The sequence below is a fragment of the Mustela putorius genome, unplaced genomic scaffold (genome assembly GCF_011764305.1).
Source record: "Mustela putorius furo isolate JIRA1106 unplaced genomic scaffold, ASM1176430v1.1 tig00003854_pilon_pilon_pilon, whole genome shotgun sequence".
Lineage (NCBI taxonomy): Eukaryota > Metazoa > Chordata > Mammalia > Carnivora > Mustelidae > Mustela > Mustela putorius.
In genome coordinates, this window is record NW_025422006.1 from 2,770,159 (window position 1) to 2,784,167 (window position 14,009).

Consider the following 14,009-nt stretch of genomic DNA (forward strand, 5'->3'; position numbering starts at 1 on the left):
CGCAAGTCCTCGTTGCAGGGCCAAGTTTTCTCCCGCTTCGAGTTCCAAGCTACAGGAGTTGGCGAAAGTCGGCCGGGAGGAGGGCGCGGGAGATGAAGGACCCGAGGAGCGCGGCTCGGGAATGCTGGCGAGGGTCGGGGGGGGTCACGGTCCAGGCCCGGGCAGCCCGCGTCCCACGCACCCCTAGTCCTGACGGCGTGCGCTTCCGTTGAGCCCTTTGTTGAGGAGAAACACCCAGCGTGCCCAAGGTCACACGTTTAAGGTGAAGACGGGCGATCAGCCCGGGGAGCTCACCTCCCACCGTGTGTGTTCCCCAGTACCACGCTGCTGCCTGCTCCTCCTCAGAGACCCGAATACAAACGAGGCGCCATTTTCCCAGCCTCGTAGACGGACAAACGTGGAGGTTTGTCAAGACACAGTGTTGACAAGATGTGAGGAAAGTGCTGTTAAAGGGAATTGGATTGGTGTCCCCTTTTCTTTTCTTTTCTTTTCTTTTTTAAAGATTTTATTTATTTATTTGACAGAGATCACAAGCAGGCAGAGAGGCAGGCAGAGAGAGAGGAGGAAGCAGCCTCCCCGCTGAGCAGAGAGCCCGATGCGGGACTCGATCCCAGGACCCTGAGATCATGACCTGAGCCGAAGGCAGCGGCTTAACCCACTGAGCCAGGCGCCCCTGGTGTCACCTTTTTGAAGGGGTGATTTGACAGTTTCCGTGGTTTAAGGGCTTCGATTCAGCAATTTCGCTACCAGGAAATTATCCAACGGTTTGTAACAATATCCAATGACTTCCCTACAAAGATGTTTATTGCAGCAGTTTGCAGCCAAAAAAAAAAAAAACAGGAAACTAGTTGCCCATCAGTAAAGGAACTTAAATTATGGCATATTAATACGATAGTCTTTAAAAAGAGTAGTTATGGATGTGCGGATAGAGAAAATCTCCAGAATGTTTTAAAAAATTACAAAATTAGATATATTTGTGTGTATATCTATCTATGGCTATCAGAGTGAATGATCCGATCTGTGTAAAAATACGTGCATGTGTATAGAAAATCCCTGGAGAGAGAGCAAGCATTCGTAATGATGGGAGATCGCGCGAGGAGGAGAGTTTCTGAGTTTCTTTGCTTTCCATTTTTAGTTTTCGTGCATTATACGGTTTTAATATTTTTCAGTGAAATAACTAATAATTAGTTAAAATGACAGTTGAGGAGCACTGTGCCTAAACCTTTGGGATTAGGGAAAGCCACACGAGTTAAAACAGAAAGGGTGGGAAGAAAAGGAAAACACTTTTTTCCCTCTTTTTTTCCCATGAAGGCACAAAATGCTTTGCGCAGTGCCTGGCTCGAAGTAAGCTCTGTATAAATGTTAAGTATTGTTTCATTGTTTTTTCTCCTACTTGTCTCACTACTTCCCCTCAGGCTCTTTGGCAGGCTTCTCCCCTTCTAACAGACCTCTAATTTTAGAATTCCTCAAATTTTGGCCAGTGGGGAGGACCTTATCTGTTCTTGTGGCTTTAAAAAACATCTGTGTATTGACAGCTTCCTAATTGAAATCCAAGCCTTGACCTAAAGTACTTCAGACTCATTTGTCTACCTGCTGACGTGACATCTCTCCCTCTCTCTCTCTCTCTTTAAAAGTAGGCTCTGCACCCAATGTGGAGTCCAATGTCCACGCCCCGACATCTCTCTTTGAATACATATTTTAAATTTAACATTTGAAAAAAAGCCCCTCTTGATTCCACTCCTTCCCCAAACTTTTCCTGTCTTCTCCATATCAATAAATGGCCCCACCACCAATCCCAAAAGAGGTCAGTCTTAATTTATCCTCCTCCTCCCTCTCCCATGTCTGAACCCAAGCAAATTTTGTTGTAGTTGTTGTTTTAAGATTTTATTTATTTATTTGACAGAACGAGAGAGCACAAGCAGGCGGAGCAGCAGCAGAGAGAGGAGGAAGCAGGCTCCCTACCAAGCAGGAAGCCCGATGCGGGGCTAATCCTAGGACCCTGGGATCATGACCTGAGCTGATGGCACACACTCAACCATCTGAGCCACCCAGGCACCTCCAAATTTTGTTATTTTCACTCTCGAATAACGTCTCGAATCTATTTCTTGTCAGTTGTAGTGCTTCCTCCCCAGCCCAGGACATCATTATCTTCCTTGGGACTACTACTGTAGTCTTCAATGTCTCTGTTCCATTTTTGCTCATAACTCTTCACACAGTTACCAAGGAGACTTAAAAATCTATGTATATAAATCAGATCACGCCACACCCCTGGTCTGTCAATTAAATGCAAATAACAGGAACCCCAGCTAATAGAAACTTGAACTATAAGGAAAGTTATTTTTAGCAAATTCAGGATCAGTGTTAACAAAAAAGGTTCAGTGTTCTCAGGATTGGTTTAGCAATTTGTTGATGTCGTCAAGGACTCAAGTTCTTTCTATCCTTTCCACCATCCTAAGTCTGTTGACTTTCATCTTCAGGCTTGTTGTGGCTGCAGGATGGCTGCCATAGCTCCGGATATCACAGCAAAACAGGACAACAGCTAAAGCAAGAAGAGAGGAGGTAAACAGCTATATTTACTTGTGGCTCTACTATCAGAAATAAAAATGTTTCTCAGAACCTTCCAGTGATTTCCCCTTATATCTCATTGTCCAGAATTGGCTTAAATAAATTATGATTCACTCCCTGAAGTAAGACGCATTGGCACCCAAGCAAAACTGGAGCTCCAGTAGCAAGGAAGGAAAGCTTATGGCTATTAGATAAGCAATAACTTTGTTTGCTCTAACTCTGAGTTCCTATACTGTCCGATGCCAGCCACCTCTTCAGTGTCATCTCTTAACTTCTTCTACCCCCTGCCCAGGTCTCTCTTAGTATGTTCACTTGCCTCCTTTCAATTTCTCAAACAAATGAATTTCCTCCCTGACTCCTGGCCTTCTGCATTCTGTTGCTCCCTTCACTGGGATATCATCTGTCTAGTACTTTAAAAGTCCTGCTAGTGGTCATGCTTTTCTTGTTAGATTGTAGATCAGATGTCATCCCCTTAAGCTTCTCTGTCCACTGGGTCTAAATTAGGTTCTTATTCCTTCTCCAACCTATAAATTTCTTTCTCAACCCCAAAACTGGATTCCTTCCTAGTATTTATCATACTGTAACTATCTTATGTCCACTTATTATCTTCCCTTCCTAGGATGGAAAGCCCACAATGGCATAGACTGTCTTTTTGTTCACCCTTGTACCTTGATTGTCTAAAACAGTATCTAGCACACAGTAGGTGTTCAATAAATATGTACTGAATTGATGAATAAGGAATGAATGAATGAGTGGAAACAAGGATAAAAGGAAACGTGTGGTAATAATGTAAAGACAGAAGACTATCCTGGCCAGCCTGGGCTGCATTTGTACCAAAACCATGAAGAAGGTAGCCCGGGTCATCACAGAGAAGTACTACACTCACCTGGGCCATGACTTCCACACCAGCATGAGCGTGTGCAAGGAGCTCAGCAGGATCACAGGCTCTATCACACACCTGATGAAGCAGATTCAGGGGGGGCCCTGGGGACAGGAATCTCCATCAAGCTGCAGGAGGAGGAGAGAGAAAGGAGGGATAATTACACACCCAAGATCTCAGCCCTGGATCAGGAGATCTTGACACTAAGGAAATGTTGAAACTCTTGGACTTTGGCAGCCCGTCCAACCTGCAGGTCACTCAGGCTGCACTTGGGATGAATTTCAAAACGCCATGTGGAGCCATTCAAATCTTTCTGCTGTGCTGTAATATCTTCAATAAACCTCGGACAACAATCTTAAAAAGAAAAAGGTGAAAAAGGAATGGAAAGAGGTATATTTTGGTAGGAGAATAAAGGGTGGATATAATGACATCATCTTAGCCATTGCTGACTTTGGGGCCTAAATCCTTCACTCGAGTTCAGTGGATACTTTTTACAAGTCTTGGAACTCAATCAGACTCTTACACTTTCTTATATTGAATCATAAATATAATTCCTTGGAAACTGCTTTGGGTCATAATTATCTTACTGCTCCCATGGTCATGGGACTAGTCAGCTGACACTCAAAGGAGCAAATTAGTTTTTTCTGAGTAGAAATTACTTTAAAACAAAAGGATATGGACTATGTAGTCCAGAATGCCCAAGGGTAGTCCTTGTGGAAGGGTCTGTGTAGTATTAAGTAGGTATTGAGCCTACAAAAGCCAGTGAATCAAAGTGGAAGCCAGAGTAACATATGAGTCTGACTCATAAACTCTAATAAAGTTTGTGAAATAGATCCCATGTGTGAGTCCAGATCCCACATGACTCCAAGATTGTTAAAAGCTGTTCAGTTGCAATTTAATTCCTTCCTTGGATGCTTTCCTCATACTTGGGGAAAACTCTGGAGAAGTATGTACACTTACAGAAATACTCAGCTTGCCAGCTCCTGTGTTGGATATGCACGTAGAGGCCACTCTTCTAATACACTGCTTCTTTCTTCCTTAAGTGGCTCTCCCTCTGAATCACTTGGAAAGTGTTATGTATCCCAATAATTTTCTTAATCTGCATTTGAAGTAAGTAGATCCACCATGTGTTCTCTTAAAGTGTCTATAAGAATTCAACTGAAGGGCATTTCATAGTGATACCAGTAAGAGTCCTCTTGTTGGACTATTGTAGGACAGGAGGAGGTTCACGTAAGGATACTTTGGATGTAAGGATTGGTTTTCTTAGTTGAGTATATGTTAAACATTTTAAAATTGTTATGACTATTTTATACACGAAAGTATAGAATTATAATAAACACCATATATCCATCCCCCAGATCATAATGATGAAGATTTTGCTACATTTGCCTTATCCATTCTTTTTATTAATTTGCTGTAGTATTTGAAAACAAAATCTTAGACCTTAGATCATTTTACTACTACATACTTTAATACGTAAACATGTTTAAACAGTGTTAATATTTACCTTGCATAAACGTAAGGACATTATCATACCTATCAAAATTAACTGATTCCCTTATCACAGTCAAATTTCCCAATAATCTCAAATATTCTCTTTAAGTTGGTTTGTTTGAATCAAGGTCCCAGTAATGGCTGCATATTACATCCGGTTGTTCGATTTCTGAAGTATTATTTAATATTTCCCCTGATCCTTCCCTTCTTTTTTTTTTTTTCCCCCTTTAACAACATTGACTTGTTGCAGACTACCTGAGTCCGTTGTTCTATAGAATGTCCCACATTCCAGTATGTCCGTTTCCTTCCTTGTGGTGTCACGGATATGTTTCTCTCTCCTCCACCTTTCCTTTAAGTGGAGTTAGCCCTAGAGCAACACTGTTCAATAGAAAATTCTGTGAAGTTGGAAATACTCTACCTGCCTAGCCAGTATTGTAGCCACTAGCCACATGTGGCTATTAAACACTTTAAATGTGACTGGTGTGAGTGAGGAACTGAATTTCCAATTTTATTTAGTCTTAGTTAATTTTTTTTAAAAGATTTTATTTATCTATTTGACAGAGATCACAGTAGGCAGAGAGGCAGGCAGAGGGGGTGGGGAAGCAGGCTCCCCACCGAGCAGAGAGCCGATGCGGGGCTTGATCGCAGGACTCTGAGATCATGACCTGCCGAAGGCAGAGGCTCAACCCACTGAGCCACCCAGGCGCCCCTAATCTTAGTTAATTTTAAATGTAAATAGCTATATGCAGCTGTCTTGTTATTGCAGCTCAAGTGGCTTCATTAGAGTCAACCTCACCTTTTTGGCATAAGTGTTTCATAGGTCCTTTCTGTGAATCACATAGGGATATAGGATGCCACCTTTAGTAATGTTAAGATTAATCAGTGGGTTCATTAAGTTTTTAAAAATATAAGTTTCATTTTTTAAAAAAGATTTTATTTATTTATTTGACAGAGATCACAAGTAGGCATAGAGGCAGGCAGAGAGAGAGGAGGAAGCAGGCTCCCTGCCGAGCAGAGAGCCCGATGTGGGACTTGATCCCACAACTCTGGGATCATCACCTGTGCTGAAGGCAGGGGCTTTAACCAACTGAGCCACTCAGGCACCGCTAAACTTCATTTTTATGCAGTTTATGAGAATCAAGGAAAGAGTCCAGCATTGTTTACTGAGCTTTTTTATACTTTCATAGTGAGAGTGAGAAAGGTGAACTTTTCTGTATATCAAACTGTGAGAAAACCAAACTGTTAAAAGAACATTTCAGAGAAAGATTTAGGAGAAGGCCGATATAAAACAATTATTTCTTGGGTCTCAAGGCTAGGCTTGTGCTTTTTTATTTTATTTTATTTTATTTATTTATTATTATTTTTTTAAGATTTTATTTATTTGACAGAGAGAGAGAGATCACAAGTAGGCAGAGAGGCAGGCAGAGAGAGAGAAGGGAGGAAGCAGGCTTCCCACAGAGCAGAGAGCCCAACACAGGGCTCGATCCCAAGACCCTGGAATCATGGCCTGAGCTGAAGGCAGAGGCTTTAACCCACTGAGCCACCCAGGCACCCCCCCTTTTTTTTTTTTAAAAGATTTTATTTATTTGACAGAGAGAGAGAGATCACAAGTAGGCAGAGAGGCAGGCAGAGAGAGAGAGGGGGGCTTGTGCTTTTTTTAAAAAAAGAAATTATTTGAGAGAAGAGAGAGTGATTGAGGGGTGAAGTAGAGAGAGGGACAAGCAGACTCTGTGCCCAGCGAAGAGCCCAACACAGGGCTCCATGCGGGGCTTGATCCCACAACCCCCAGATCACAATCTGAGCTGAAACTGAGTCAGGCAACTAACCAGCTGAGCCACCCAGGGGTCCCTGGGTCTGTGCTTTAAAAAAAAAAAAGGGGGGGGGCGCCTGGGTGGCTCAGTGGGTTAAGCCGCTGCCTTCGGCTCAGGTCATGATCTCAGGTTCCTGGGATCGAGTCATGGGGGGGGGGGGTCTCTGCTCAGCAGGGAGCCTGCTTCTCTCTCTCTCTCTCTCTCTCTCTCTCTGCCTGCCTCTCTGCCTCCTTGTGATCTCTGCCTGTCAAATAAATAAATAAATAAATAAATAAATAAATAAATAAATAAATAAAATCTTAAAACAAAAAATCAGAGCTGGGTAGCTCCGTTGGTTGGGCATTTATTTGCCTTTGGCTCAGGTGATGAGAGAGGGGTCCTGGGACAGAGACCTGACTAGGGTGGGGGGGGGGGTCCCTGCTCAGCGGGGAGTCTGCTTCTCCCTCTCCTTCTGCCCCTCCCATTGCTCCTGCTCACTTACTTGCTCTCTCAAATAAATAATTGAAAAAAAAAAAATCAGTGAGCTGAAAATGCATGGTTGCTGAAATAATCCGGATTGTTTCCTGTACTTGGATTTTTTTTTTTTTTAATCTTTCCTTTTCAGGCATTTCTCACAAATGTTAATGAACAGCTCACTTTGGAAACTTAATCTGCTGGTATTGTTCACATGTGCTAATGAATAATTCACTATCTCAGAAGATTGTAGGCCTAAAAAGGAGTCTGAGCCCAGAACAGGACCTGGAGGTCTTTTTCACATTATTGAATACAGCTTCCCTGGGAGAGAGAGTTTGCTCTTATAAGTGGGCATTTAAGTGCTGCAGAGAATAGCCCCTCTTTCCTTACCTGCTGCATTGTCAGATCACCCACGTGGCCCTTCTTTGTCCTCTAGAGAGGAACTAATGTCAGGATAGAGGACAGGACAGTGGATCTAAAACCTGGTTTGACTAACTCCATCCCTTCCAGCCTCTGGTGAAAACGACAGCCTCTCTTCCCAGAAAAAAGCCTGTATACACATGCAGGAAATGTTGCCCATTATTTCAGGGGCTTTAGGACCCCTGAGATGCCCAGGGTCACGGGACAAGACCCACTGCACTGCAAGGAGAAAAGCAAACTTTTTCAAGGCATGCAGTATATAGGATGCCGCCCCTAAAGCTCCAGAATTCCGTTCCCAGCCCTCCCTTGTTAGCCAGATTGGGCCTTTTTGTTGTTTTATGTATTCTGCTTGTTTTTGTTGTTTTTTTTTTTTTAACAGAATATTTTATTTATTTATTTGAAGATTTTATTCATTTATTTGACAGAGAGAGATCACAAGTAGGCAGAGAGGCAGGCAGACAGAGAGAGAAGGAAGCAGGCTCCCCGCTGAGCAGAGAGCCCGATGTGGGGCTTGATCCCAGGACCCTGAGATCATGACCCAAGCCGAAGGCAGTGGCTTAACCCACTGAGCCACCCAGGACACCCCTATTCTACTTGTTTTAATTTGTTTTCCTGTTTGGACTAGATAATGGAAGTACTTGGTAGAAATACTCAAAAAGTACCTAAGGATATTCAACGAAAAGGAAATTTCTTCTCTCTCTATTCTAGGGCCCCTCCCCAAGGCATCTACTACTAACAGTTTCCATTGTATCCTTTTAGGAATATTCTAAGCATGTATGCACATATATTCCCTGTCTCTTCCAAATGGAAGCATACATAACACATTTTTTGTTGTTGTTCAATGCTTTTTGCCCCCCTTAGTCCTGTATTTTAGAGAGTATTTATTGCTAGGATGTACAGCTCTGCTTTACTCTTTTTCCATGCTACATAGTGTTCCCTCTTAAGGCTTAAACATAATTGATTAAATATTACCCTACTTAATGACCATTAAGGTCATTAATTTTTTTTTTTTTTTTTAGTTTTTATTTGTTTGTTTTTTAAAGTAAACTCTGCAACGTGGGGCTTGAACTTACAACCCTGAAATCAAGAGTTGCATGTTGTACTGACTGAGTCAGTCAGGTGCCCCTAGTATCTTTTTTATTTTTTTTTTAGATTTATTTAATTTGGGAAGGGAGAGGCAGAGGGAGAGGGAGAGACAGTCTTGAGCAAACTCCGTTCTGGGCAGGGAGCCGGATGCTGAGATCACTACCTGAGCTGAAACCAAGAGTCAGTCACTTAACCCACAGCACTGCCCAGGCACCCCCCACCCCCCTGCCTCCAGATCTTTTTTAACTACAAATAATGCTGTAGCCTGTATTCTTCTGTATATGTGAAAGTATATCCACATACCCATTCCTAGCATTGGAATTGCTGAGTCCAATGAAACATTTTGATAGACATTAACAAATTGCTCTCTAAAGAGGTCCTTGGAAGGCAGAATAATAGCCTCCCAAAGATATCCTTGTCCTAATTCCTGGAACCTTTGAATATGTTAGCTTCCATGCAAAGGAGAATTAACATTACAGATAGAATTAAATGGCTAATCAGCTGACCTTAAGATAGGGAAATGATCCTGGATTATCTGGACAGTGTAATCACCAATATCTCTAAAGAGAGAACCAGAGAGATAGCCAGAGAGATAGCAGTGTGATAAGGACTTCGCTCAAATTTGCTGACTTTGAAGATAAAGGGAGGGAGCTCCTAGCTGAGGAATGTAGTGACCCCTAGAAGCTGGAAAAACAAAGAAAGAAAAAAAGCCAAGGAATACAGCCCTTCTAGCTTTGCTTTTAGCCCAGTGAGATCTGTGTTCGATTTCTGACCCACAAAACTAATAATAATAAATGAAGAATTTGTCTTATTTTAAGCCATTAGAGCCTTCTCTCTCTTTTTTAGTTTTCCTCTCCATATGAATACTCCTTTCTACCTTATTTGAGGAATGTTTACAATTCATTGTCTTATCATTCATGTCTTTGGTTAAATGGAAAATTTGCAATCATAATTATCTGACTGTTACACTTTTGTTCTTTGCCAATGAAGTGTTTGGAAAATTCCCATGTGGGACATGTGCCATTTTTTTTTTTTTTTTTTTTTTTTTTTTTTTTTTTGGCAGTGGCCAGGATGTGAGCAGGATGTGCTGATGTGTCATTTCTGCAGTGCTGATATCACTGCTGACCAGTCTGCCCTGCAGAAACACTGTGGGAACACAAGCTGGTCAGTGGGATTTGTTTTCTGCCACCCAGATGACGGCCTCAGTGATTCACTACTTTGCAATATGGGCCAGAGGCATTGTGTACATTGTGTACGTAGAAACTTTTACATCTCCATGGTAGCTCAGGTGACCATGGTGAGTGAAATGAACAAACGTAAATATTCCTCATCAACTCATTTAATACGTCCATGGCAGACTAACAGTAGTAGCTATCACCGGTCTTTCCTCATTCTGCAAATTTAGTCTGCCCTGATGTGGTGTTGATTCCCAAACTCAGCAGCTTCAGTGGGTGAAATCTGAAGCTGGTTCCTAGATGTGGAGGACAGTGAGAGACTGAAGAAAGAGGCAGGCCACTCAAGATCGGTAGGTGGCAGTTTTAATAAGCAAGGGTACTTAGGAACACAGGAGGCTTGTTTTAGGCAGCCACAAGATGACTAGATCTCTGTGCCCACCCTCCAGAAACTTAAAGGTTTATCTGGAGGACTTAACTGGGTTCAGTCACATGTACTATCCAGATGGTCTCAACAGCATTTTGCTCTCTAAAGCCTGCGTTCTTGAAATGACTCCTGTTGTAGGAATGGTGGGCAGAACGTATATCCAAGGACAGTGGAAGGTGATGACAAGCTTCCAACTGCTCTGGTTCAGCTTACGGGTCAACCAGTGGTCATGTCCTCTTGATGACCTTCTTCAACTTACCCATATACCTTGAATCCTATAGACTGGCTTGACGATCTCTGCATTTAACATCTCTTAAAAAGATATTTATTGAGCATCTGCTATGCTAGGTATTTAGAATACAAACTCTTAGCCATGCAGAACTCACCGTTTATGGAGAAAGACAATCAACAATCATAGGAACAATTGTGAAACTGCTATGGTGATAGTTGCTACAAAGAAGAGCCACATGTATTCATAGTCAGGAGAGTCCTCCTTGGGAGGGAGAGCAGAAGAAAGACCTGGGTGAAATATGTAGATCTGTGTTTTTGTCCTTACCAACATCGTATGCCACCATAGGTAAAGGGCATAGAGCAAGTAAAGGAAAGGACCTAGGAACATGCATAGCCAGGTAGAGGAGGATGAAGAGAGAGAAAGAATGGGCAGAGGGTTGAAGGGAAACCCGATAAGACTTGTATCCAACCCTAGGAGCCAAGCAAGGAGAGTGCAGTTAAGACCATTAAGAGCACGAGATGGACAGTGTGTCTGTACACATCAACAGGATTTCTGTGCCACAGGGGCTGTGAGGGGGCAGGGCACACTGGGATTCAAGTGCGGCTGTTTCCCTTTAGCTGTGTGGCTTTGGGGAAAAGGCTGTCTGGCCTCAGATCCTGCATCTGTAAAATAGAGATGATACCTTCCTCTAAGAGTTATTGTGGAGATGAAATAAATTAGCATATGCAAAGTGCCTAGCACTTTGCAGGTTCTCCATCAAGACTTGATTTCTCCCTTCCCGTAAGTCTCCGTCCACTTGTTTAGTCATCTTGCTTTGGTTGTTACTCTCCTTGATGACTTAGTATTGGTTTTGGTGACCTACCTGTGAGGGTCGACACTGGTCCTGTTCCTGTATATCACCACTCATCTGGGTACCAGCAAGCTGTTGTGAGTCAACGAATCAGTTCTCTGGATGTGGCAAGGAGCCAAGCACTCACCCATGTGCCTCTTGGTGTGCAGACAGCCAAAGCAACAGGGATCGTGTAAGGACAAAATATACCCTCCCTCATCACAAGTGTTCCCGTTCCAGGGAAAAGAACTCCAGTTACCAAAGTGAATGTCTAATTGTCTCAGGGCATGTTTGTGCACTTGCATTCCTGCAAATACAGAAACCTCCGACAGCTTAGTAATGAATGACTCATCACAATCTCACATTTCTTTCCCCAGACAGCATTAGCCCGCCCAGTTTTTTCAGATTGGCTAGAAGCAACCACTCCCTCCTCCTTTCCTTCCTTTTTGTCTATCAAATACAGTGAGTGGACAAAAGTGCATTTTCCCCTACTGGTTAAGAACTTTCGCTCTGCCTGCCACCTCTGATGGCTTTCACAGCGTGGCCCTGGCTTTGGCAACCGCTGTTAACGATCACCCCCTGGGACCTAATGTAACTCCCTGCTTGCCTTAGGTTAACTAAACGCCAGACAAAAGAGACGGACAAATATTTCCACTGTGGCTAACATGGGAAACCATGGGAAGTTTTAATCTCAGAATTATCCTTGTATTTCTAATTAGCACACATGTTGGTTTCTTATTGATGGGGGGCATGTTTTCCAAACCAAACCCAAGGACCTGACATTTCACAAGCAAGAGAGGACCTTCAGGACAGGCTACTCCATTAACTGGAATTGTTAAAAGAAATTCCAGGGCTCGGAGGCGGCCGTACAGTTACTAAAAATGGGAAGCACTTAGATGATAAGGAGCGAATGATCCTAGTCCCTTTTCAGAATGCACGCTGTAAACGTTTTAACATAGCAACGGGGGCCGTAAAGAGAGGTGATGGGAAGGGCCCCTGGAGCTCTGCCAGCATCCGGCGAGCCGGCGCCCACGGCTGCACCCGGGGCTCGGGCGGCGAGTGCCCAGCCCGGGACGCCGCTTCGGGACTGCGCGTGCGCCGAGCCCGCCCGCGTTCCAGGTGGAAGGTTGCGCCTGAGCGTTCATGGCAACGCGGCGCCTCCGCCTTCTGGAAGCCTTGGCTCCAGCTCCCGCAGTGTGAGACCCGGCCGGGTGCGAGGGACCTGGGCTGAGTCCGGGGGGACCGATGGGGGGACGAGGGCGAAGGGGGCAGGGGAAGCCGCTGGGAACGTTTGCCCCAGGGAGTGAGCTAAACTAAGGAAAAGCGGCCCCAGGCTCCGCGCACAAGGATCTTTTCATTCCCGTCCTTTCGCCCACGCAGGGAGCGATGCCTCTGGAAGTGGTGGTGGAACTTCAGATCCGGGCGGTAAGAGAAGTCGACGACTCTCCACACCTTGCTCTAAATCAGACTCTTTCCCCAGGGTTCCTACATGGTCGCGACCACTTAAACCACCTCCTCACCGCACACATCATTATCTTTTGGGACAGATCGGATCTCTGTGTCCCTAAGATCTCTACATTGGTCTTCCCCGATTTCTTCACTGAAATCAAAATTCAGCCCAACCTCTTTCAGCGTTTTCCCCACTCACAGGACATGTTTGTTAGCTTTGTAAAATTTTCTGTTATTTTAAATTAACCATGCATTAAGGCCAAGAAGAATTTTATTATTTTTCCAGGATAAAGATTTGTGAAATAATTAAAAAAAAAAACCCTTCTTTAAATAACAAGAATTCAATTTCAGAAAGCACAGTCACTTCCTAATAACTTGCCACCTCTATGAACTCATGGAGTATATATTTTTCAAGATTTTATTTAGTTGTCAGAGAGAGAAAGCACAAACAGGGGAAGCAGCAGGCAAAGGAAGAAGCAGGCTCCCTACTGAGCAGAGCCCAATGCAGGGCTGGATCTGGGGACCCTGGGATCATGACCTGAGCCGGAAACAGATGCTCAACCGACAGCCACCCAGGCGTCCCCTAATTGAGTATTTTCTAAGTATTTTTTCCTAGAGATAGCTCTGGCTTGCTAATTCCAAAAGGGGTTAATTAGTCAACACCTGTTTTATAAGAATCCACTGAATCCTGCTTAAGTGAGGTGCTGTGGCAGAATGATTACATTGTTCCTGTTTGGGGTCAGTCACTACTCTGAATTCAGCTTCCACCTGAAGTTGGTGACAGACGGTCATACAGGTTTGCCTTCCAGCTATAGGGGCTTCTCTACCGGTCATGATGTCAATAAGTTATGGCCACAGAAAATCTGGTTAGCCTCCATACAAGAGACTAGTGCCAGGGCTTCATCATTCATGCAGTTCTGAAAGAAAAACAAAAATTTCCTGAATTTGGGGTACCTGGGTGGCTCAGTGGGTTAAAGCCTCTGCCTTTGGCTCAGGTCATGATCCCAGGGTCCTTCCTGGGATGGAGCCCCACATCGGGCTCTCTGCTCAGCGGGGAGCCTGCTTCCCCCCACCCCCCGCCTGCCTCTCTGCCTACTTGTGATCTCTGTCAAATAAATAAATAAAAGTCTTTTAAAAAAAATTTCCTGAATTTGTCCCATTTCGCTGAGAGCAAATAGGCCCAGACTCTAT

At 43.8% G+C, this 14,009-nt stretch overlaps 1 protein-coding gene and 1 pseudogene across 4 annotated transcripts in view; both read left to right on the plus strand.

The window, feature by feature from the left end:
• The first annotated feature begins 3,358 nt into the window (after nt 1–3,358).
• On the plus strand, nt 3,359–4,007 carry LOC123387536 (annotated as a pseudogene).
• An 8,461-nt stretch (nt 4,008–12,468) lies between these two features.
• Nucleotides 12,469–14,009, plus strand: part of SPATA6L (spermatogenesis associated 6 like) — a 52,148-nt gene continuing 50,607 nt past the window's right edge. The window contains exons 1-2 of one of the 4 annotated variants that reach the window (XM_004766185.3): nt 12,469–12,565; nt 12,750–12,794. In XM_004766185.3, the coding sequence (XP_004766242.1) occupies nt 12,756–12,794 (39 nt within the window). In that variant the 5' untranslated portion in view covers nt 12,469–12,565; nt 12,750–12,755. Of the gene's footprint in view, nt 12,795–14,009 lie in introns of all 4 variants that reach the window. The other 3 variants (XM_004766184.3, XM_045065025.1, XM_045065023.1) reach the window with 3 other exon arrangements.